General features: G+C 35.5%; 3 protein-coding genes and 1 long non-coding RNA gene across 6 annotated transcripts in view; 2 read left to right on the top strand and 2 right to left on the bottom strand.

Moving 5' to 3' along the window:
* LOC115447910 overlaps nucleotides 1-673 on the bottom strand; it is a 30,062-nt gene extending 29,389 nt beyond the window's left edge. The window contains exon 1 of the long non-coding RNA XR_005112708.1: nucleotides 565-673. This is a non-coding gene — a long non-coding RNA (uncharacterized LOC115447910). The remainder of the gene's footprint in view (nucleotides 1-564) is intronic.
* Nucleotides 652-8,484, top strand: LOC115447164 (peroxidase). Its single transcript, XM_030174139.2, has 12 exons — nucleotides 652-1,076; nucleotides 1,712-1,955; nucleotides 2,372-2,580; nucleotides 2,892-3,065; nucleotides 3,410-3,603; nucleotides 3,819-4,020; nucleotides 4,340-4,537; nucleotides 5,423-5,606; nucleotides 6,715-6,942; nucleotides 7,285-7,348; nucleotides 7,503-7,701; nucleotides 8,008-8,484. The coding sequence occupies exons 1-12, from the start codon at nucleotides 857-859 to the stop codon at nucleotides 8,202-8,204; spliced, it is 2,313 nt and encodes a 770-aa protein (XP_030029999.2). The 5' UTR covers nucleotides 652-856; the 3' UTR covers nucleotides 8,205-8,484.
* On the bottom strand, nucleotides 8,413-15,062 carry LOC115447149 (leucine-rich melanocyte differentiation-associated protein). 3 transcript variants are annotated; one of them, XM_030174109.2, is made up of 6 exons: nucleotides 14,788-15,062; nucleotides 12,704-12,823; nucleotides 12,182-12,325; nucleotides 11,508-11,618; nucleotides 10,855-11,004; nucleotides 8,413-10,405 (listed from the first exon to the last, which is right to left on the bottom strand). In XM_030174109.2, the coding sequence occupies exons 1-6, from the start codon at nucleotides 14,814-14,816 to the stop codon at nucleotides 10,165-10,167; spliced, it is 795 nt and encodes a 264-aa protein (XP_030029969.2). In that variant the 5' UTR covers nucleotides 14,817-15,062; the 3' UTR covers nucleotides 8,413-10,164. The 3 variants fall into 3 exon arrangements, with proteins under 3 accessions (XP_030029969.2, XP_030029988.2, XP_030029979.2); XM_030174128.2 differs by lacking the exon at nucleotides 14,788-15,062 and adding an exon at nucleotides 14,605-14,743; XM_030174119.2 differs by lacking the exon at nucleotides 14,788-15,062 and adding an exon at nucleotides 13,275-13,379.
* Nucleotides 15,063-15,660: 598 nt separating this feature from the next.
* LOC115447174 (CDK5 regulatory subunit-associated protein 3) lies at nucleotides 15,661-21,090 on the top strand. The gene is made up of 9 exons (XM_030174152.2): nucleotides 15,661-15,796; nucleotides 15,867-16,280; nucleotides 16,599-16,751; nucleotides 17,454-17,681; nucleotides 18,105-18,245; nucleotides 19,279-19,434; nucleotides 19,635-19,828; nucleotides 20,197-20,368; nucleotides 20,826-21,090. The coding sequence occupies exons 1-9, from the start codon at nucleotides 15,791-15,793 to the stop codon at nucleotides 20,895-20,897; spliced, it is 1,536 nt and encodes a 511-aa protein (XP_030030012.2). The 5' UTR covers nucleotides 15,661-15,790; the 3' UTR covers nucleotides 20,898-21,090.
* Nucleotides 21,091-25,501: the final 4,411 nt, after the last annotated feature.

Raw genomic sequence — 25,501 nt, 5'->3', positions numbered from 1 at the left:
GTAATTCGCCCATACAAATCTGAAAGTACTGCAACAAGTATTGTAAGATCAGGGACTTAGAAGATTGCCTGAAATTGTCATACCCAACAGAATATTAAGCTACCTGGAAACTTTCATTTCCCCGGGGTAAGAACTATATTTAACATCTCGCGTTGGTTTCCACGACACTAAGGTCATAGCCGTGTCTTAAGAGATTGATATTCCTGTTAGATGCTATGTAGTATGTAGATACTTTAATAGATATTGGGTAAAATTAACCGTTTGTCGTTCGAAATTTAAAATAGATCCTTTGAATATCATGTTTATATAATTCTCTATGTACTATTTGTTTTTGCAAACGTATTTTTTACGTATATGCGGTTTTAACTAGTTCAAAAGTCCTTTGTATATTTATAATTATTCCATCAACGCAAGTCTTTGCAAAATAAATGCAAAGCATTTCGAATTATAGGTAAGTAATTATATATTTTTTAACCAAACACCATGCATGAACAGTTGGAGTACGTTAAAAATAAAATGGATCAATAATGATATTATATAATGAACTTAAGAACAGGTACTTACATGTAATTATTAGGTAATGTTTGATAAGTACATGCTTTATCCGTTTAAATTATTACAGATCGAAAGAAGCTAATGCAACGAACGTGACATGATTAGATGTTAACTGATCTATGAGTCAACCTCTTTAGTTCGAATCATATACCGGAACTGCATGCTATACCCAAAAAAAAAACAAAATTAAATAGCCCTTTTTTTTTTATTAAAAAATGCTCTTTATTGTTACTCGCTAAAAATATTTTTAGAAAAAAGAAATGATTTAAAATACCGTTATTAGCATAGTTTTCGGATTTAAATGTATAAAATCCCAACAGCCATGGACATGAAAAAATTTATTTGTAAATATAAAAGTGTTTTTAAGGTTTTAGTGCTTCTGTGTCTACTCTTCGCGAATACAAACGGTTGCCTCAGTAGTGATTGGGACTTTTTGACTGGAGATTTATTGTCGGCATTATGTCCATTATTAGCAACTACGACCTCTTTGGTATCGGATTTATTCAAATGTCATTCAATAGGTAAGTTTTTTTTTATTTTATAATAACAAAAGACAGGATAATAACAATTTTAAACAAAAATTATAATATGTTAGGGGGCCTATTCCGTTTATGCGGGTGAATCTGTCTTTTTGCTATAACGAGCGTTCTAATTGAAGGACATCTTTGATAGCCACATAGATGAGAGTCAAAAAAACTTCTATTTACTTATACGGCTATCAAAGCTGTCTTTTGATGAATAGTCCGAAATTGCGAAAGGACGAGGTCGCTCCCGTAGACTGAATAGGGCCCCCCGATATATCTGTTTGCATTACAGTATTTATGCGTTAAGTTGATGTAAATAATTAAATGCTGTGTTTAAGGGCTCTGAGTTTAATTCTTAAATCAAGCAACTCTTGGTATGAGTATTTGTAAAACAATTCGCTCTTAATTAGATCTTTCATATAAAATAGTCCTAAGTCGTCAAGTTAGTCTCTGACGGTCTGACGGAACTGTTGAGACGCAGATTTTTCTGGACAGACTAAATGCTTCTATCTTCAAATAATCAAAATTAAAACAAACTACAAATTCCTGAAGAAATATGTGCGTCTATTATGGAGGGCTCGTCAATTTAATTCAATATATTACAATGTAAGACATGATATTTATGCCAACAGAAGAAGAAGGTCCCATATCACCAGAGTTAGTAGAGGAATGCCTTCGCTGCGGCCGGGAACTATCCCGCGCAGCAAGCCGCCGCGGTAACGAGCTAGTCAAGAGTGGCATCAACCTCGAAACTTCCTCTCTCTCCATGCTGCACTTCTTCACCTCTAAATTGACTGAGGATGTTAAGAAAGCAGCGGATCTTTCGCACGAGTTGATTGCAGCGACCAAACTACTGCAGAATAAATTGTGTTCTAGGTAAGTGGCTTGTTTGTTAGTTAGTTCATAAACTTATAATATTTGCTCGTTTAGTACTTAATACTTAAATCACCAAAATTCGTACATTCGATATCCAATTATTTTTATTGTATATGCCTTTAAATACTTTCCTCAATAAAATGTATAACTGGAGGCGTAGTCAAGATATTTTTCGACAATCGTTAACCTTAATAAAAAGCAGAAAAATGTATGGGAATGACGTATCTTATAGATAAGTCTGTCGCTAGGATATGTTATTCTCATACACAACGTTAGCGTTAACGATGGCACAAAGGTATTTTGGTTACGGCACCAGAAGCGAGACCTCAAAACATCTTATCTTGCTTCTGCGTAATTTTACAGCAAAAACAATGCCATATTTGGTCTTTAACAACTCCACGTATTCCTGTTTGCAGTTGCGACGTAACACCAAACACATTCATGGCGTTTCTCGAGCATCAAGTGATAAAGGTCCACGTGCCGTCATTCTGCTCTCCGCTCAGCATCACCTGCTCGAACAGCAAGTACCGGTCCATCGATGGCACTTGCAACAACCAGAAACACCCGCAGTGGGGCAGGCGAGGAGCGCCTTTCACCAGAATCGCTACTCCGCGGTATTCTGATGGTGGGTAATTTTTATAATACGTGAGACTGTTTTGGTGTCAGTGTTTAGTTGTTTGCGATAGTATGAAATCGTACTTTATTGATTCTAGTCTCTAATCTTTTTAATTGTTTTCTGATTTTGATATTTTATTTTCATATTTGGAAAATAAAAAAAAGAAAACAAAAAAAAAATATTTACTAAGTTTCAAATATATTTTTGTATGTTAGATCTCCTTCTATAACAAAAAATGAACTTCTTTACTAATGTTTACTTGACTAATCACTTTTACTTCAATCTCAATAATACTACGTCAAAACTTTTCACATTATCAGGAATTTACGCGATGCCACTAGCCCGTAGCGGTCGTCAGCTCCCCAATCCGCGCATGCTCTCAACACGATTGTTCGCCGACCGACCAATCTCCAGTCGCGTCCTCACTTACATGAACATGCAGTGGGGCCAGTTTATCACTCACGACCTGCTCTTCCAACAGATGGAGGTTACTGGTATGTACCACGTTGGGCGCCACTAAGGGGATGAAATCTCACTCTGTTAGGGCAACATTCTTCCGAATGTTGCGGTTGTTTGTACAAAAATATCTATAAATGAAGACAGTAAAAACGATACATAGTAAATTATATAATAAAACTATGCACAGTGACACGATCTACAGAAATGTATTTCTCGATGTTACTAGCAGAATTCAAACTTATTAGAAACGAAATTTCAAACTGTTCCTTTAATTTCAAATTTAGAACAATCACTGGCCTATTTTTTATTCACAAAGACAAAGTACACAGTGTCGTTAATTTTAAATTTAGAACGATTTGCTAATTTCTTTTTTAAACAGACGAAGGCGGCATCCAATGCTGTCTAGGTAACGGGCAAGGTGTGCTCCCGTCAGAGTGGCAGAACGACAAGTGCATCCCCATCTGCGTGTCCGACGACGACCCCTTCTACGGGTACTATGGCGTCAAGTGCCTCAACATGGTCCGCAGTATTACCGCGCCTAGAGAGGATTGCAGTTTGGGACATGCTGAGCAGGTACAATTATTATAATTATTCTTCTTATTAATGGTGTGTTAAAAATGGCTCATTAATCTAGACTTAGTAGCGGCGTACTCTGACTATGAAACGCCTTAGGGTAAGGCCTTGGGTTTGACTCCTAAATGAGTAATCGAAATCTGGTACAAGAGTTTCAAAAATCAGAACAGTCTTTTGAAAATAAACTTTTTTCATGTTATTCAAACTTCGTGCAGATGAATAGTGTGACTAGTTTTCTGGACGGGTCGGCGATTTACGGCTCCGATAAGAAAACAGCATCGAAACTACGCAGTAAGTGTGGTGGGAGACTGCGGCAGGTGAAAAAGAAAGGGTCGCTCAGAGGGTTCCTACCCTCAGTTGATGATAAGGCAGCCGCGTGCGATTTGAGAAACTCATCTGAACCGTGTTATCTTACTGGTAAGTACCTAATGTTTAAAGAATTGCAAATGCCTTGGTAATAAAAAGTATTTGAGTAGTATTCATGTAACTAAGCTTAGTTCAACATCATCGAAAGGAAATGCAAAGAAATTCCCGTTCCCGTGCCCGTTGCCCGTTCTCCAACGAAATGGAAACTATTCTGGTCTTCGAGGGCTACAACGACCATAGCTGGGCGATATTTTTCTTGGATATTATGTTTAAGTAGGTGTAGAGTCAGCTGTTGTAGGAGTAAGAAAAGAATATTGTTTCCCTAGTCTGCTATAACGATTCCCAAAAAAGAAAAGAGCACATTCTACAGGTGACGTGAGAGTAAATCAGACTCCAACCCTGGCGATGCTGCACACTCTTCTACTCCGAGAGCACAACCGAGTGGCGGACATCCTGAGCAACCTCAACCCGCTGTGGAGCGACGAGAAGCTGTACCAGGAGGCGAGGAAGATAGTTATAGCAGAGATCCAGCATATCACGTATCAGGAGTGGCTGCCGCTTAACTTTGGTAAAGTAGTTGACTTTAGTAATGGACTATCTGCTTGTGTAGCTTGTGTTTTTTTAGGTATTTTGGAATTTCACCTAGGGTACGGCAGTATCCTTTCTAGACAAAGGACGTATGGGCCGAAGCTACGACAATAATGTTCGCGCAAGCAAATTAGCACCTTATTTTAAGGCAAGACGGTTTTGATACCCTTATTCTATTGTTTATCTGGTTCCACTGCCATGCCAAGATGGTCGTAGATTTGAGCTCCGGGTCAGTGAAAGTGCCCACTCACATACTCATGCATTTTATCTCCAAAGCAGTAAGCAGAGGCGTCAACTGGTGCAAACACTTTCCGCTGTGTGTATTCCGTCCCAAAAGGTGATAGTCTATCGTTATATAGGGCACAAATTCCGTGTTGATATTGAGTAGAAATACTCAATAGCACTTAATTATTTAATTATTAGCAATAAATTGGTATTGGTTTATTTTGCTTATTATGAGACCGGAGTTCGGAGGTTGGAATTTGCACGATACATGGCAATACACACGTCTTCAGGGACGGTTCTGCGCAGCTATCTTATTGCAACAAGACACCTTTGGGCCATCCCGTCTGCGCCGAAGGAGGGCCACCGCGGGTTTTGGTTGGTATGCCGGTGTATGTTATACAGGGGTTAGGGACTTGGTCTAATGCTTGCTCAGATGATGCTATACTTCTGAGTGTCGACATTGGCCCGTTAAGCCGGTGAAACCAACATAACCGTTTCAATGGACTCCAAGTGGTGGTAGCGATAATGCGTCTTCTATGGGCACATGAGCCCTAACACTAGCGAACTGTGTCTATGTTCATTTCTGCCTACGTCTGGTAAGGAAGGTGGTGATGATGCCAAAACTATAGATGTTTTACAGGAGAGAACTACCTACGGTATTACCGGATATCTCCATCGAACCTCTACAGCCGGGACTACTCCGAGGACGTCAACCCTGGAGTTATCAACGGGTTTGGAGCGGGCGCGTTCAGGTTCCTCCACTCCATAGTCCCGGACACCATCATGGCCTGCCCTTCTAGTTACAAAGCTGCTTACTTACACAGGTGATCCTATCAAGACTATAAATTGATAGCAATTTTAAAATCACGGAGAGGCGGAATGTTTTTCCACGTATTTTATAGGTTTAAAAAAGTTTGGTATGTGGCTTCTGTTGTATATAAGTAACATTGGATGAATAATGATTATGCATATTTTTTTATGGTTGAGAGCAAGAGTTGAACTTCGGTGAACTTTGGACTGAGAATTTGGAATAAACAGTCGGTAGCGAATGGATGGGTGCTTGAGACCGAGATGCTCTTTTAGTAAGGCCTATATCCAGCAGTGAGTCAGGATGAGCTGATTGATCTTTGGAAACAATTTGATTTTTAATCAGTTTTAATATTTGACCAATTTTTTGGGAGCAAAGTGAAACTAGTGCGCTTGATGGTAAGTGAAATGTGGTCCAGATAGTGTAGAATGACGGAAGATGGTCTATCTCCATTAACACAATTATACCCTCCTTATTGAAACAGGACATACACTGATTCCGGAATGCAATACACTTACATGGGCCACTATGGTGGGTTTTACACCTTAAGTACAGTGGTCACTATCCGGCTAAAAATATCATGACCAACAATACGAACTATTTTACAGATTTTATCGTGGTTTTATATACCTATCGACGGTCCCTACGTAAAGTATTGAATCTGACCGAAGACCGTCGTAATATACATCGCTTGTTTAGTGTTAAATTACCATGGCGATAAGCACTTCCATCCTTATTGTCTTAAATAAATGCAGTTCATTTTAATAAGGACTGTTCAAATATCGGCGGTCCCTATGCAAAGTAATGAATCCGTAAAATGCAATTTTGCAGATTCGATACTTTACGTAGGGACCGTCGATATTATAGTTTTCTCCCGACGTTTCGAAGAGTGCAGCCTTCGTGGACACGGTGTGGGACTGAAGTGTTAGTCGTCCGTAAACTCAAACTTACAATATCTACCAACATTTTACAATTATACAACTTTATAAATAACTGTTGGTGGTGGTGGTTCGAAATGTCGGGAGAAAATTAAAATATAAAAAACCGCGGTAAAATCCAGAAAATAGTTCTATTTTAATGTTTACGCGATAAACATAAGAAACAAGGAACTTACTATTCTTCAGAATAAGCGACCACTACTTCAACCCGAGTCTGTTGGAGCAAACTGCAGAATCATTCGACGACATCGTCCGCGGTATAGTGGCGCATCACGCCGCTGAGTCAGATCCCTTTGTTACCGGAGAGATATCGAACTTGTTGTTTAAGTCTCACAATAGATGGGGGCTGGACCTCATAGCTATGGACATACAGAGGGGCAGGGACCATGGCCTGGCTTCGTATAATGATTACAGGTTTGTTTTTTTTTTATAATAGATGCTACTGGAGAGAATATGGAGTGTGGAAACGGTAAACCTCTTGTGAACAATTAATTTAGCTTTCTGAAAACTTAAGTAGGTATTTTATATAGGATATTACATCAAAATTGCTAATGAATACAATTATGACTTTGTTGTTCTTCTATATTGCCTTATCGATGAAAATTAGCTGCTCTTATAAGCCCGAGTCTCTTTCTGACGGTATAAGTACTGGAGTCCAAAAATAATTATGAAGGATCATAATATGAATTTCTATGTTTAATTGGTTATGATTAGTTAACATTTAAATAATTAAACATATATTACTGATATTTTTAGAGAAATTTGTGGTCTCAGAAAAGCAAGAACATTTCAAGATTTAGCTGGAGAAATATCACAAGATGTAAGTATAAAAAAAATCCAATAGTCATAAAACAAAACAACTAAAATTCGAAAATATTATCCTATATAATATTGAAATTTATTACAAGAGTATGCGTCCACGCACACCATTTTTATATGCCCATTATAATTTCTGAGTACGTACCTGTTCACAGCGAATTAACGCCCTCGCTCAACTGTACGAATGCGTGGACGATATAGACTTGGCAGTGGGTGGTGCTATGGAGCGAGACGTGCAGGGTTCTATCCTGGGACACACGTTCCACTGCATCGTGGCCGAGCAGTTCTACAGGACCAGGATAGGAGACAGGTTCTTTTACGATAACGGGGAAATGCCACACTCGTTTACGCCAGGTAAGATGATTCCGGCAATGTCATTGTCCAATGTTGATGCAATTAGAAAAGAACATATTTTTTTCTTTTCTTTTTTTTCTTTAATAAAACTCAAGATATTAAGTCTTGAGATGTTTCTTAAAACGAACCAGTGTTAGACTCGAAAATACTTTTACCAAGAATAGTTATACTTTACATTTATTACCTGATGTGATTAAAAATAAAAAGCTCATTTGTAGTCTGATTTGCGTTTAACTTCTTTCTGATTTCGTGTCGATATTTTAAACAGAATTTATTATTGGTATTGAAAAATTAATTATTTAACAGATCAACTACGAGAAATAAAGAAAACGTCAATGGCGAGGTTGATTTGTGACAACACTGACGGCGTGTACTACGTGCAAAAAAAGGCGTTTGAAGTTGAATCCACTTACAATCCGAAATACAGTTGCGACGATTACAACTCCATTCCTTATGTAGACCTTACAGCGTGGAAGAAACCGGCTTTTGATTTATTCGATTAAATATTATATTTCACATTTACAAAATATATTTGTGATGTCTGTGAAGTCTTTGGGGGTCAGACCCCTGTAAAGACGTCTGCGCACGCGCCTGTTGTGTACTCAAAATTAAAGTAAGCTAGTCTTTTATAACTTAAGTTAGATTTTGGTAAAATCTCTTTCAATATGATTTGGTTAAAATACGGTTATTAGGGAGGAAATGTAACAACTATTTAATTGATAAAGAATTTATTTAACAATGTAGCATAATGTAAATATAAGTAATATAACAAATACCTGTATCGTACAGTGTTTAATTTCATAAGTATCTATCACAACTTGCTATTTAAATAATAAACTTAATTATATATTAAATAATAAGCTCACGACTTATACCCAGAGGGACAGGCAGGCTACGGCGCTCTTGTTGGTCGCCGAACCCAGTCGTTGGCATCTCATTGCCAGACTTAAAAATCGAACCATAGAATTCACCGATTTCACAGTTAATAAATCAATAAGACGGATTTATTCTACAAATATTACCAATACATTTATATTAAAAAAAAACGTATCGCGTCAATTTAGATACACAATTACTAAGTTACCCTAAAATATTACACAGAGAGATAATTCATTTGCAAACTATGTAGTTACGAAATTCAGCATTATTCATATTTATTACCAAACTTAATCAATATCTTACGACTACATGATCTTTTACATAAACATTTATTGTGTAAATTACATAAACGTAATCTTATATTTTGTAATGAAAATACGTAACGTCAGCAAAAGAAGCGACAGTAAGATATTTCGTAATATTTTTTTCGTCGAGTACTCTATTTAGCATTGTTTTTACATTCTTAATCGCGAGTCTGCCATTTTTAATAACCGTTTCATTCAAATTGCGAACGTATGCGTACGCACATCAAAACACGTTTGGCGCAGCTTAATTTTTGTTCTGATTGATGGCGATTAAGGATGCGATTACGAAATACATTTTACCAACTAAATTAATTAGATTATTTTAATTTCTTGGTGCTTACAGACCTGTGGGTATTTTTGTAGCACCATAGTCTTTCTAAATTAATAATTATTAAATTAGCTTATAAAAAAGTCCATCAGTACCTATTTGCGAAATAGTAGTCATGGTTGCTGTTAAAAGGAATGTTGAATTGTTTAAAAGAATTCAAATGTAAAATGGCAGGAATGCAACCACAACCATCGGTAATTTATAGTTTAGACGAAGTTTAGTGAATGCGATTAATTGTCGAAAATAACAAAAAAAAAAAATTAAACTGAATTAAACCCAAAAATAAATTATTTTTTTAAAAATGCCAGTAGTAGGGTAATGTTAGAAGTGTTTTATAAATTATAGAATATTACGCCATATCCACATAGCGTAAATTTTGTTATTACAATGAAATATAAGTTTTACCTGATTTCCTGATTTTTACTATTATATGTCATGATAATTATTTAATTTGGGACTACATTACAAATACATTTTTTTTATAACAATATTATTATTGAACAATATTTTAAGTATGAATATATTACATTATTATATTAAAACTATCTTAACATTATTAGGCTGGTAGATAGAGTAAGAAATAGATTATAGCAAAGTCTAGAAATAGTAAACACCCGTTAATCATTTATTATACTTCAAAAGTGTCAAAACAATTGATTTAACGGGAAGTATGGCTGCCAATGTATAGTTAATAAGAACAATTCATCTTATAGGGAGCACCATATCTACTCAAAAATATAAGATAGGCTTGAAATATCACAAAAATTATGTATTGTTTGAAATATCAAATAACAGTACTTAATTCGTGTGTCCAGGTTTGAGGATTTAATTGTTTCAAGTAAATCCTCAAACCTGCTTTCCTTTACACGAAATATCCGAAAATACCTCTCAAACACAATAAATACCTCGGGTATTATAGATAATTTATGCCATTGCTTCTCTGCAATCCATTTAAATCAAAAGATTTCTATTATTTCTGCCGTTGTCTTTACCCCACAAGGAAGCCAGTTTGGTTTGAACATTATTCCATTTAACAGAGGAGTTTAGAATTGATATCCCTCCAGATCCAGGGTTGATGATTCGTTCCAGGAACGGCCTCTTGTAAAGTCTGTGGGCTTCGGCCCGCTGGTCATCCGTCACTTTCCTGTCGTCCAAGTGGTTCAATGATGGAAACTGGGATATCACGAATAACCTAGAAATTGTAATTTTAGTGGGTTAGTGCCGGTAGAAATGTTCCAAACGAAAATCATATGGCTTTTATTTATAGTTGCTATAAGGTATAGAACAAAATATTGATGTCTTGTACATGGTTTTGAGTTTGGTCCTTCGAGCCGGATATTTACCGAATTAATTCATTTTAAGGTTAAAATCCGGATAATTCGGAAAATATCCGGTTCCGTAAAATGTTCACTACATTTAAAGGTGGTTCAGGACACTATTTCTATTAAGTGCAGGAAACTATTTTATATTATAGTAAGAAAAAATCTTAAATAAAAGATTCGGCGTATTTCTTTTTAATAAAAACCTAGGTTTTTTAAGTAACAAAGTAATGGTAGTGACTATATAATAATTCCAAACTAAGCAGCTAATATTCACAACTTGATGTTTTGTAATCTATAGGGGAATTTTGTAAAATCTCACCTATATTGTAAATACTCGTAGAAGGTACCTCCGTTGAAGTAGCTCGGCGCGGCCGGGTTGCCCATTAGACATAAGTACTGCAGGTTCGGACACGAGTCCTTCAACTTACCCACCCACGGGTACAGGGATGATATTTTGCAGTGGTTTAACCTGTTAAATATAAAGTAGCATATGAACGGAAAAGTCATTGCATTCTTCGAATTTTACTTTCAGCATTGAAATAGAAAGTAATAAAAAGTAAAGTAAGACTTTACTTTTTGTTACTTTCTTGGGCGTGTAGGGAAATTACTAAACACCATCTTTTATTATCACTATTCTGCCGTGTTAAGCGCAAAAGCGGTATGTCAGGAAAACCTTATTTCGAGATAATCGAACTTTTGTAAATATAGTTTTATATGTAAAACTGAGATAGAGAAACTCTTAAAGCTTTTTTTAAAAAGTTCTATTACAAGATACTGTTATTTTGGTAAGTTCATTGGATGGGTATTTCTTTAAGGTATCTGACGACATAAAAATCAAGATTTTGATTTGAGATACCGCTTTTGAGCTTAGCACCGCAGTATTAATATTTAAAATCCTAGTGGCACCTTAATAACTATTATTTTCCTTCAGTATGAAACTGATAGTAATAACATGGTTGTATTACTACTGACCATAGTAATTCAAGCTTTGGCAGCGGTGGCAGAACGCAGTTCTCAGTGATTGGGTTGTGGTCGGCTATCAGAGATGTTAGATGTTTGAAGTGTACTAGAGCATCCAGGTTCCTGAAGCAAAAGGATAATTTTCTATGTTAATATATTGTAAAAGCAAATAAAATGTGCAAAAATTAAGAAATTTTATATGGAATTATGACAAATTATATTTTTAAGTAATAGTTTTCCTCCTATTCGCATAATTCATATAACTACACATGAAGATATTTCAAGATCTAGCTATTGTCTAGGAGAGAATAAAAATATAATTCTTTTCTGATTTAAAACATGATTATTTAACAGATAGATATAAAGTAGTTCATAATCATTAATTAGTAATATATTATTGTAAAACTTGTAGCAATATAGATATTAGATAACAAAGCCATTTTGACTTTCTGATGTATTTTACAGCGCTCCTTTCTTTAACAGCTTATCTATTTGTTTTTATTGCAGCCCATAATCAGTTATATTTACAAAAATGAATCACTAATCAAGTATTATGTTGATATATTTTATAATCCCAAATAAAGCAGAATAATATACTATACAGCCTAATTTCAAATGAATGATTCATTGGCAAAAGTATACATCAAAATAAAAAAAATTATACCATAATATGAAATAATACTTACGTGATCTTATTGTGACTGAGGTCTATATATTTGATATGATCAGAGAATCTCTCCACTATAGTCCTGGGTACTTCATATAGCCTTTCATATGCTAATGTAAGCTTTCCTGAATCTTCTACATTTTCTCCACTTGCCTCTGCTGAGCTAAAACAGTAAAAAGAACATTTACCTATTTTAAATAAATATATCTATATATTTTTTTATCTTGGGCTAATAAAGGTAACATATAGACTTTGGATGTTCCTATATAACTCCTGGACTTAAAGGCTCTAATTTTACCAGTAATTTTAAGTAAGCCATACACGCTACGGTCTACCGGGGAGGTCATCTGTGCAGGTATCAATTGAAAAAATTGATTTTCGATCCTGCGCTGGTCGCCTGCACAGGCTCAAAAATCTGCACAGGTCTATTCCCACACACATTTCGGTCTGCCGGCGCAGGCATACCAGCATCGGTGGACCTTTCCGATGGACCGTAGCATGTATGGCAGCCATTATAAACTTGTATCACAAGTACACTTACATGATCAAGTCAGGAGGTATGGCCGTCTCAGACATGTCTGTCATGGAGTCCACCAGAGCTCCTCTTGATACATCCACAGATATCACACCTTCATCAGATGCTGTTGAAGTACTTGGAAGACTGAAAATATTTAATTCTCAGATGTAATAAAATCACTTTTAAAATCAATCTTGGAATCTTTTGTTAAGTGCCTACCTATCTAGTATCTATAAAAAACAAGACGACAAAACTTAAAAACACGCAAAAAATCAAAGGTCATTTAAATATTCTGCCAATTTAGATTATGTTAATTTAAAACATTTAAAAGTAAGTAATTGAGAATCATAAGTTCAATACTGTTAAATATTAGTCGTCCATTAGAATATAAAACATTTTTATATGTACCAATAGACACATACATATTATTATTAATTTATAAATGGAATATTAACTTTATTATTATCTAAGAAATCTCAGTTTCTCTTGTATCATTTCGTGCTATGTGAGCCCTGTTTATTATTGCGTAATTATATGAAAAACACATTCACTAAAATAACACAATTATATAAATATTAATAAAATTGTAATGTACCTTTATCTATGTTTTATCAATTACAAGATACTTTACACTTGAAAGTTGAAGGCATGTTGAAGGCCATTTTATAATACAGCTGTGAGCTGACAGCAATAGTGATGGACATTCTAATTTATTTGACAGACGGAGGTGCTATTCGAGTTGTAGGTAGTTGTTCAATTGAGTGCTTCCGAGAAATTATTGATATATTGATTCTTGTGTAAAAACAATAGTTATTTAGGAGGAGTAAATTATCACCAAGCAGGTGCTTGTTGTTTGCAGGTGCAGGTGTTTATTGACTACTTAATGGTAACTAAAGTCCGAATTGATGCCAAAGCTCAAAATCCAAATCGATGACTGGCTAGACTGCTACTAGCGCCTAATTTTTAGTAAACAACTCAAATTTACTCTTTTAATTTAATAGGATTGATCAACGTGAATAAGATATTTTTACAATTTAAATCATGCTACCTACATTTCACATGACAGAGCACACAAAGCGAAAAGTGGGTGCCTGTATGCAACTGTGCTTACCCCTTCAGGGATTAAGGTGTGAAGTGTATTTATTCGTTTGTTTTTGATATGAAATAGCAAGATATATAATTTATTTATATGTTTTCCTTTACCATGTATTATTGTAGAAAGATAAAAAATCTGATTTGCTTTATATGAATATTCTAACGTATAATGGACAGTTTCGAATAGTATAATTATTATTATGGTTCGGCAGCACTAGTACTGCAAGTATTTTTTTAAACAATGAAAAAAAAATTCCGTTTGTTACAAAAAAAATTACAATAGCCTAGCGTTACAGGTAAAACATGAAAACGCGTCATATAAGTAGTATTTACTTATGAAATTTAATTATGGCAAAATAAATTGTGGCACTTATTTAAATATTACTTGTGTATGTTTGTATACGTAAGTATCATGGTAAAACTACGACATAGAATGGAATATAGTTTTCACCTATGTAAGTATTGCTAGATGTCTAACTTAAAATGTAAGTTCCATTTTATTCCGGCAAAATATAAAGCGGAACTTTTATCGCTTAATTTATATAAATTATATTATATACTTAGATTAAGCGACCCCCATAGGCTCGCAATACCCTGAAGAACCCCGAACAAATTTTGATATGGGCGAGCTCTGTGGCGAGCTTTTCCATTCTCCTTTTTTCTCCAATATTAGGTAATTTCAAAAAGGTATAGAATGATCTCGAACTATTCTAGCGAGCCTTAGGTTATTCACGTTCCACTAATTTTGTATCATTCACAACATTGTCCTATGCAGCGAATGTTAGAATATAATATTTAGCCCAGAAACAAAACTAATTTTTGAAACATACCTGCGGTAACTGGGAACAAGGAATCGAATTTACACCATGACAGTTTATTATATAAAACCGGTTCGAAACACTGCTATGGATATATTTTATTTATACTAAATCATTGACTTATGTATATTTGGTACAGTAAACGCTGATGCGTTTTGTAAGTGTAATTCTAGATATATGACAAAAGGTACTCACCTATTTGCAAATAAATCGTTTGAATCCATATTAAAAGATTCTTAAATAAATATTATATTAAAACAAATCTGATCTAAACAACAAATTCATATCATTATAAAAAATAAATACATAAACGTATGTTTTGTACTAAATGAAAGTATATTTTGGTACACTAATGTGTGTTGTTATCTATCTAACCGCGTTGGAGACAGCCGAACGCGAGATAACAAAATATTTAGGTTTATTTGTGTGTGTGTATACTTGAGCAAGTTCTTTGATAATGTTTATCAATTCGCCATAGTCTTGAGCAATAAACTTTTGATTCGTTTTGAATTGATACTAAATAGAGTTTTTTTTACGGAATATTTATGCATTTAATTTTATGTATTCTGTAATGATTTCTTATGTTTTCTTATGTTTATGAATTCTATTGGTCCTATTTGTTTCAATTTCAAACATTGACGTTGGGTGTGCGCAGACCAACTGCAGCGAAATAGAAATCTATAATATGTACTGTACTACATGTTTTTTTTTCTGTTTTGTGTAGAGTAATCTAAGCTACTTATAGAATGATTGAAACTGGACACGCTGCTCCTGATGTTTGTACCGATTAAAACGACTATAAAAGTGAAACCTATACACACACTCACAAACATTCTTGTGATGTGACAAGAACGAGCTTATCGCCATAAATTCCAGATTCCGGACTGATACTGAGTAGAAAAACTCAATTTCCCTTTGCCTGACCTGGGGTTCGAACCCTGGATCTCAGATAACTTTCTTTGCTTATTATTATATTATTTCTTTGCTTATTATTATATATATTGCATGATAGAAATTTAAAATAACAATCAATAATTTATTTGTGGCAACGTATTTGTCATTTTTATATATACTGTCACTTGTCAGAATTGTTGAAATTGACAGTTGACACGTCATGGCCACAAAGCACATCAGCTGGAGTGTAGTCTTTTAAATTTTATCTTGTTTTGTTTATTAATAACATAAAAATATCGGAAACATGGATGTAAGTACGTTAATTTTGTAATCTTAACATAGTTACATTCTTAGTATTAATTTACATCGTATTCTTTTAGGAAAGCAACATACCAATTGATATAAACATTGGCAAACTACAAGATTGGTTGATAAGCCGTCGTCATGTAAATAAAGAATGGCAGAAGAGCATTATTCCAGTGCGGGAGAAGATTAATAATGCAATACAAGACATGCCAGCGCACGACGACATAGCTGCTTTACTCTCTGGCAGCTATATAAACTACTTTCATTGTTTGAAAATCATAGACATTCTCAAAGAAACCGAGGCTGACACTAAGAACCTCTTTGGAAGATACGGCTCTCAGAGGATGAAAGATTGGCAGGATGTGGTGAGGAATTATGAGAAGGATAATCTGTATTTAGCTGAGGCAGCACAGATGCTTGTTAGAAACATTCACTATGAGATACCGGGGCTCAAGAAACAGATTGCGAAGGAGGAGCAGGTGCAAGCTGTAAGTAAATATTTATATAAATATTTATGTGTTAATTACCATATGGAACTATACTTTTGATAATATGTATAGGCAGAGCTTTTTATATGGGGGTATAAAAATTATGGACTTAGAACTTTCAAGAATTAGCGTACCCTCAAAAAATTCTTAATACCCAAAAAAAACAAACCATATGAGTATCTATCTTAGTAAATATAATCCTATGTTTTTCTTTAGGAAAATATATTGTTATTTTCTAATAATAATAATATATTGCCTAAGCATCATGGAACAAGTTTGTTGACAAATTTGATTTCTAATCCAATTGTACACTTTCAGGAATGTGAAAAGAAACACTTAGACTACTTAAAGAATGTAGCGTCCAGCAAGTCTGAGTTTTTGCAGCTTTGCAAACAGCTCGGCATTCAGGGAGACAAGATCAAGAGGGAGTTAGTGGATAGACTGAAAGAGCTGCCTGAAATATATGATAAGGTATTATTATTGTCATTATTAGTACTTGAAATGTGTGAGATTTGAATAGCATACAAAGATTTCCAGAGGAAATTTTACCTTGCACCACCCCTATGTAGAAGCACTGAAAGTGTTTGGGAGCATAAGTCTTTAAAGAAAAGTAGTCACAGTTAGGGCAGCCCCTTTTTTAACTCTTGATGGTAAAAAAGGTGCTATAAGTTTAAGATGTATGTACATATCTGTGTGTGTGATTCTATCTGTATGTCTGTCTGTGGTATAATGGCTCCCTAACAAATGGACAGACATTCCATTTTTTTTTACTATAATTAATCTTTCACTTGACATTATTGTAATAATCTAATTATCCCAATTTCTATCTTCAGATAATGCACTATCAATCTTTTTTTATTCAGGAAGTCCAGATGATGTTTCCTATATCAGGTGACATTTGACTGCTTCTTAAAAATATATACATAAATATATACATACATACATAACATCACGTATTTATCCCCGAAGGGGTATGCAGAGGCGCCACTAGGGCCACCCACTTTTCGCCAAGTATGTTCCGTCCCATGATGTGATAGGGGGCGAGCCCCGGGGCTGCCCCGGCGGGCACAAATTTCAGACTCCGGGCTGATACTGAGTAGGAAAACCCAAATATCACTTTGCCCGACCCGGGATATAAAAATATATCATATAAAATATTTATTTCCTTTACAGATAGGAAAATCTCTAAAACCTTTACAACCAGGATTCCAACTTTACTCAGCATTCACAAAGTATATTCTAGAAGATAAAGCCATGGAGGTGTTACCGTTACTACAGTATGTGGTGGAACATGGCAACACTACGGTTTACGAGTGGAGTTACGGCGAACCGCCTCTCAGTGTGGAACCGGATCCAATACATATAGAGTTTGAAGATGAAGACCAGGGTGCGGGTGATCAGGTAATTATGGTATTAAAAAAAACAATAGCTCTGGTGAATTGTGAACGAATTCACAGCAGAACGGAGGCACTGTAGGTGCGCCGGAAACTCGCTGCGGGTGCGCATCGTTTTCTCGATTAAGAATTCTCTACTTTAATAGAAATTTATTATCATAAGTGTGTGTCTTTATCCTCGGTATTTTTATAAAAGGTGCAACAACTTGTAAAATGTAGGTCTTGAAATTCATATGTAGGAACAAAACATAATTTAAAAGTACATATCAAATAACACAAAACCTTATGTTCGATGACCATAAAGCATGAAATCAATATGACAAAATATTTTTTCACCTGCCATTTCTGTAATAGTTTTATATTACAAAAATAATATAAACCTATTAAAGCAAACGAAATATTTTTAGATTGTTTTCCATTTTGTTATCAGATAGATTTTGGTGACAATAGCCGTCTCGATATCGCTGCTATCGACGTGGTGGCTCCCGCTGCTGAAATAGACTTTGGCGATGGTGACGCGATTGGTGAGATTGATTGGGGACACGACGACAGCGAGACGCCAGGAGAAATTGTGAGTGAATTAAATTTTACGAAGTACGAATAATAACCCTATACTGTCGTCAGTGGCGGCCCTATACGATGCGAAGTCCCAGGCGAAAGGCAAAAAGAAACAGAAGCGAGGCAGAGAATTAAAAATTTTCCCCTGTTTTAACAGTTTCGTCGGTAAGAACGTAAAAAAAGGGTCCCGCGAGGCTTCTGTAAGCGCGAGGCCCCGGGCTGTTGCCCGGTTCGCCTCCCCTAAAGGCCGCCTCTGACTGTCGTGCTAACCTTAAAAGCGGCTTATTAATTTTTATGTCGTCAAATAGCTTAAAGAAATACCCATGTATAATATATACTTAGCTATATAACAATATCATGTTTAGAACTTGTTAAAATAATACCTTAATGAGTTTCTCTATCTCAGTTTTACATACAAAACTATAAAACTATATTTACAAAATTTTGATTATCTCGAAATAAGGTTTCCCTGACATATCGCTTTTGCGCTTAACACGGCAGTATAGTAAGTAGACACGGCAATACCCTATTTGGCTGTGAAAAAGAGTGCCGAGACGAATGTCCGCAGGTTCAAAACCTACAGGCACATCTCTGACTTTTCTAAAATTATATGTGTATTCTTTGTGAATTATTGCTTGTTTTAACGGCGAACGAACACATCGTGGGGAAACCTGCATAACTGAGAAGTTCTTCATAGGTATTTCGAGGGTGTATGAAGTTTAATCACTCGGAAGAGGAGGCCTGTGCTTAGTAGTGGGACAGTATATAATCCAGGGGTGATATTTTATTTTGAATACATTGCATATTATTGCTTGACCCATCCCTTAATTTTACTATACATTTTAAGGTAGTAATGATGGCCGGAACGGCGGTACCTTAATGATCAATCTCGAAGGTGCTCAGAGTTCCTGAATGTAATAATAATTCCCACAATTCCTTTTTCAGCATTGAGTGGGTTTGAAAATAAAAAAAAAATATCACAATTCTTTGTGTTTTTTAAGTAAAACAAAATTTAATAGTATAAGTAAGTCTATTGCATATTCCAGGATCTGTCTGTGGTAATAGCGGGGGTATCGCTAGAGGAGTCCGGCATAGTGGTAGAGGAGCAGGGCGTGGGAGGGGGAGTGGCGCGGGGAAAGGACGCGTTAACCTTACTGGACAATCCCACCACAAGGAACTTAATCATTGACCAGCTTGTGGAGGTATGTAGTGTGAAATTGTGACCAGGAACTTAAAAAAGCATGAGAATTTAAAACTGATCCCACTTTTCTTAATCATATTTCATATGATTATCTCTTTAACAATGTAGCAAAGGTAAACCAATAGGAGTTGTATTATGTGGGACCAATCACTATTGCGACTTGCAGTGTGGTACTTATAATTTTTTTTTTTATAATTTTAGTTGGAATCATTCCTAAAAATGCGTTTATATGAAGAGAACACAGCGGCTGAGAGCCACAGCTTCAGTCTTCTACAGCAACTACCAACAGAGAGCGTGGCGGCGTTGACCGGTATGCTGGATGCGGTGCAGGTCGCCACTGGCAAGCTCACTGCTCCGGAGATCAACCACCTGCACAATGTGAAGCACTCGCCTAGGTAGGTGTAGCATCTTGTTATAGCGGTCAAAAGTCTTCGTGTACCAGAAGACACCCTCGGCATCAACAGCAGTACGAGTCCATATCCCTCATGCTGCTGTCCATTCTAGCTTTCACACCATACACTAAATAATGGCTAGAATAGTATAGGTGTTGCAATAGACCTCACTGTGCTGCACTGTGCATCCGCGATACCCCTATGGTCTTTTAAAGGTGGTCTCTTACAACAGGCAGGAAAGACCATAGGGGAATTGTCTAACGCCCCCACCTACAGGGCAGGGATTAGTATCCAACGGTCCGTCCAACGGTTCGTCAGACGGTCCAGCTTTTTACCAATAAACATTTTTAAAAATGTTGGCATGTCTGCAGGTACGTGGACGTGCTGACGGGGCAGCTGAAGCAGAAGCTGGTGTTGTGCGAGAAGCTGTCGCAGCTGGCGGAGCGCGCGGCCGAGCAGCGCGCGGCGGCCGAGGGGCGCGCCGCCGGCCTGCGCCCCGCGCTCGCCACGCTGCACCACCGCACCAAGGAGCTGCAGGCCAATGTGAGCAGCTAGGGGATTATATCTTTACCACTCCCTAGGGAGGTGGTGTTATTATGAGCATCAGCTTGGGATGTCGTCATGAGCATCAGCTATCCCAGCTAGATAAGCGCTAATTTTAGTGCGAATTAATTTTAACTAGAGAATGACAGCCTAATTAGGAATAACAGATTAGCAGTATTTAATAATGAGACCTTTACATAAGGCATATTTTATACCAGTGACACGCGTTTTCAGTCCAAATTTGTACAGACGGCGTATCCCCGACTTCCTCCCGTCTGCTATGCGTTTTAGTAACGTTTGCAGCGTGATGTCATCACATATTAGCTTCTAAGTGTATTATGGGGATCTTAACTTATTTATGATATAATAAACATAACGTTGAGAACTTGAATGAAGTCCTCTTATAAATATTTATTTATTAACATTATTATGGCTGATTAAGTATTTTTTTTTTCAGATCGAGAATGATATTTCGAAGAAGTACAAAGGAAGACCCGTCAACATTATCGGTGGTGTTAAGTTCTTATAGATTTAAATTATACTATGATTTACTTGAGATCTTTAGTCATAAATAATATGTTACAGGAGAATAATTATCGCAAAAAAATTTCAAGTTTACATCAATGGCTCATGAAAAATGGGCAGAAAAAATTGGATATAGGTATCTCGTGTATATATTTTTATATTTATACCGTTAAATGAATATAAGTATTCATCCAAAATTGTTTTATTTTCTTGTAAAATATTTTGTTATTGCAATAAGTTCCTTCGATTCTAGTAAACAAATTCTTAATACGTGCTAATTTAATATGAACTATTATCCGTAAAAATAATAATAAGGATAATAATAATAGTAGGTAGGATAGTAATAAGGGTAAAAGTAATTCGGATAATAATAATAATATTTTTGGTCAGTACCGACCACTTTGCATTCAATGATGGTTGCGTTTTTCCCGCCATTTCTTCTCGTACATAATCGTACTGTCGCGTCGCAATAGCAGATGAAAAAATATAAATTAATTATAGCCAATACTAATAACGTATTTTTACTTAACGATGCCATCTGGAAAATAAGAAAAGCACATTTAAATACACTTGTCATTACAGTTTTTAATAAACGATCTCAATGTTAATCTTTGATCCGATTCCGAGAATCAACCAATCACAATAAGTCATTTGAATGTTTGTCAAAACTAGGCTTTGGTCCATTGAAAACGGCGGTATGTATAACAACAGTTTGCCAAATGAAGTGTTTTAAATTTAAACTAAATTTTCTTTTGGCAAATTTTAACGTACCTTTATTTTTAATTATAACGGTTGTATCTAAGAAGGAACAATAGAAACTGTAAACAAATGAACTGTATATGCAAAACAATTATATAACATACGCAACCATACATAATCGATTATTTCGCTTTTTAATTGTACTATCGGCCATTATCCTACGATTATGCATACTATGCTGCCTAATCTTGAACTATTGAAAATTAGGAAAAACAGATATTTACAACAGGCGAACTTTCGATTGAAATTTATCATAATTGCTATCTTTGGATCGATCAGAATAAAGTACGATCGTTACGTTTAAAACTATTTTTTTTATTGGTTTACTTTCGGAATCGATCTGGAGATATCGATTTAAGTTTATTAATTTAGATAGAGGTTGTCATCATTCTATAGAGAAGCTAAATGGGTAGGTTAGTCAACTACTTAATAATAATAATAATAATATCAGCCCTGTATTATATACTTGCCCACTGCTGAGCACGGGCCTCCTCTACTACTGAGAGGGATTAGGCCTTAGTCCACCACGCTGGCCTAGTGCGGATTGGTAGACTTCACACACCTTTAAAATTCTTATAGAGATCTTCTCAGATGTGCAGGTTTCCTCACGATGTTTCCCTTCACCGTTAAAGCGAACGATAAATTCACAAAGAATACACACATGATTTTTTTAGAAAAGTCAGAGGTGTGTGCCCTTGGGATTTGAACCTGCGGACATTCGTCTTGGCAGTCCGTTCCACACCCAACTAGGCTATCGCCGCTTTACATCTTATTTATTTATTTGTAACAGGGTACTCCAACAGGATTACATATAACATTCAATGCAATAAAACAGTAAGATATAACATCTGACATGTGGGCCACTAATAGGTGTACACTGTTCTTAAACATCGATTATATGTCTTTACAGAATAATTATTCTTAGACCATAAGTAATTCTCTGTGCGTTGTCGACTTTCAGGTTACAAATTGGGCATTGCTTCCCTCTACATTTTTTAATCATGCAGAAGGTAAAATACATACATTACGCTCTTCTAAAATAAAGATATGACATATTCCTAGAAAAGCTTTTACATGTGATGAACATTTGGTCCTTCGAACCAGACATCCGTTATGGAGAGAAGAAAATAGGTTAACATGAATGTGAATCTCATAATTTCAACTAATATTTTATAACAATCCATATTATATATTATATATAGCAGAGTGATTTTAATAAAGAGCGCAATATAAAGTTATCATTTCAACTCAATTTGAAAATCAAAAACTACTCTCATGATTTGCGAACAATAACCCCATGTCATAACTTCTATTTAGATTTGAGACTAGGGCACGAGTATTATCCAGTCTTGTTTATACAGATGTTATGATTTATGTAGTGGGAAAGGCTTTTCACGTGTTTGAAGCTGCGAATATCCAGTACATAATAATATTATATATCTACGGATCGAAGTATAAACGTTTGTCTTCAGATATATCTATGCTCAGTTGCATAACTACGGTTAGGCCTATAACACAGTTACCCAGACTACTCGGTTCAGAATGACAGTATTTCAATCAACATCGATGGACTATGTAAAAATCTACTGTGAAGTTATTATTCTCTCAATAAATAAGTATCATATACTAAATAATACATTAAATTGCTTCGTCGCAATATATTACGAAGAAAAAAGGCAGCTATTGATAGAAGAAAATATCCAAAAATAAAGTATTGTACTCAAAATTTTTAAGAACAAATTATCTAAATGCGAAAGCAGAAGGGTTCTGTACGCTGTATTGAGCCTTGTTCATTGAAATTTACGCGTCATCGGGCAACGGAGAGATATAATGACTTCGGATAAAGCTGCTTATCTCGTCCTATTTTGAGTCATTTGCCTGGAACGTTTCACTTTATATCAATAGCTGTTTGTAAATATGGGATCTTGCCTTTGTAACACGTTTATTGTATGGATTGTATGCGAATCGTTGCTTATCTAAAGTTACGCTTATTGTCTCAGAATAGGTCATTGCGTAGAAATATTAGTCTTGGGTATAAGGCCGTGTTTCATATCGCATCCATATTCCGCTGTGTGTATTCTATCCCATAATGTGATAAAGGGCGAGCCTATCGACATATCAGGCACAAGTACCAGAGTCCGGGCTAATACTGAAATAGAAACTCATGTATGACATCGCCTGACACGGGGATTAAACTCGAGACCTCAGCACTGCCGTCATACCGTAATAGAACAACACCATCGAAGCATTCCCATAGATTTAATAAATTGATTTATTATAAGTTCTACCAAAAACAATAACAAGAATTAATTACCGGTTATCATAAAAAAATGTGCGACTTACGACATCTTAGGAGACAGCATGCATTACTTAAAAAAAAATGCATAAATGTATTTAACAAAAAATCTCATAGTTGTAGATAATCTAATTGTAATTTACATTCCTAAAATGTGTTAGAAATGTATTCCATGGTATATTTTACATCGGGTATCAAGTGGTATTGTATGAAACACAATAGATTGTATTTAGACCAGATTTAGAGATAGTTTTGTGAGCTCATGCGGTATCATAGCTGGTACAGTATTGTGCAACATTTTTGAAAGTATAACGATGCTATTGGATCTTTCGAAAAACAATATTCATTTATTATTTATTTCTCCGGTCATTACTGTTCGCAACAATATTTGTTATAAACAGTTTAGTGTTGGAATTAAATTTGTATGTATATTTCGTTTTGCGAATATGATTGCTTACAAGTAATAACCGTATGAACCGAGTTTGATATGCTAAAATGAAAATTAATGTTTAGTATTTAAAATTCAAAATATAAAACACATTATATCTTGTTCTAAAATACATTCAGTATTTTAAATTATATTCAAACATTCCTAATTGCAGCTACCAAGTAAATATCTATATAAGACCTACGCTTCTAAACGCTATTTAAGAAAACGCCAAGAATTGATTCTAAACAGACGAAAATAGACGTAAATATTTTAAGTCAATAGTTCGTAAGCTCATTAGGGTACAAGACGTGTTTCGTCGGGTGCCTGTGGTTACAAATAGGTAAAGTAAACGTTCTGTGTTTAGTATGCCGCGCTTGTAACCTGGTCTTACCTTTCCCGATACCTGGATGGGTAGGTACAGTCATCTTTAGAGTCTGAAGCGAAGATGCCAGACTGGAACAGACACAGGACAGAAAATGGCGACGACTTGTAAATATACTGATTTTCCATTTTTAAAGTCCATCTCAATTGCTATATTAATCATTTACTGGTGGTAGGTCTCTCATATGTGAGAGTTCACCTGGGCAGGTATCACCGCAATGTCTATTTCTAAGGCCAAGCAGCAGTGTGTAGTCACTGTTGTTCCGGTTTGAAGGACATTGTAGCCAGTGTAACTACTGGAGATAGTAAGACTTAACTTCTCATGACTCAGGATGGCGAGTGCAGTGGAATACCAATTCTTTGTAATTCAAAGTATGGACTGTTGGATTGTGTTTCTATTGTTTATGGGCGGTCGTCTCGTAATTCAAAGTAATAAATAGGAACATCTTTGATCAACCATCAACTGTTGATTAGATCAGAAACTTTGTTGAAGCAATTGATAATCATATTTGTATTGAAGAAAAACATGAGTAGATTTTTGCCGCCATTTGGTAACAAGTTGATACGTCTGATAGGTACCTAGTGTCTGGTACTTTACTATTTAGAGTCCTTTCGTGGTTTAGCCGCTGGACATCTTAAGTCTTGTAGATTCATTGTTTAGTAGATTTTAATGTTACTTACTCTTCTTTCAGATGTCTATTTTTGTTTTATAACTGTAATATCTAGTAAATAATACACTTTA

This window comes from Manduca sexta, chromosome 21, assembly GCF_014839805.1.
Source record: "Manduca sexta isolate Smith_Timp_Sample1 chromosome 21, JHU_Msex_v1.0, whole genome shotgun sequence".
NCBI lineage: Eukaryota > Metazoa > Arthropoda > Insecta > Lepidoptera > Sphingidae > Manduca > Manduca sexta.
The sequence above is the reverse complement of the archived record's forward strand: the minus strand, read 5'-3'. Positions and strand labels throughout refer to the sequence as shown.

Coding starts and splice junctions, on each gene's coding strand:
- LOC115447149 (XM_030174109.2), bottom strand. CDS start 14,816: ATGGATTCAAACGATTTATTTGCAAATAG. Junction 12,824..14,787: donor AACGATTTATTTGCAAATAG/GTGAGTACCTTT, acceptor AAATATTTTCAG/TCTTCCAAGTACTTCAACAG. Junction 11,005..11,507: donor CCAAAGCTTGAATTACTATG/GTCAGTAGTAAT, acceptor TATATTTAACAG/GTTAAACCACTGCAAAATAT.
- LOC115447174 (XM_030174152.2), top strand. Junction 16,281..16,598: donor AGGAGGAGCAGGTGCAAGCT/GTAAGTAAATAT, acceptor GTACACTTTCAG/GAATGTGAAAAGAAACACTT. Junction 20,369..20,825: donor CCAAGGAGCTGCAGGCCAAT/GTGAGCAGCTAG, acceptor TTTTTTTTTCAG/ATCGAGAATGATATTTCGAA.
- LOC115447164 (XM_030174139.2), top strand. CDS start 857: ATGTATAAAATCCCAACAGCCATGGACATGAAAAAATTTATTTGTAAA. Junction 1,077..1,711: donor ATTCAAATGTCATTCAATAG/GTAAGTTTTTTT, acceptor TTATGCCAACAG/AAGAAGAAGGTCCCATATCA. Junction 6,943..7,284: donor GCTTCGTATAATGATTACAG/GTTTGTTTTTTT, acceptor TGATATTTTTAG/AGAAATTTGTGGTCTCAGAA.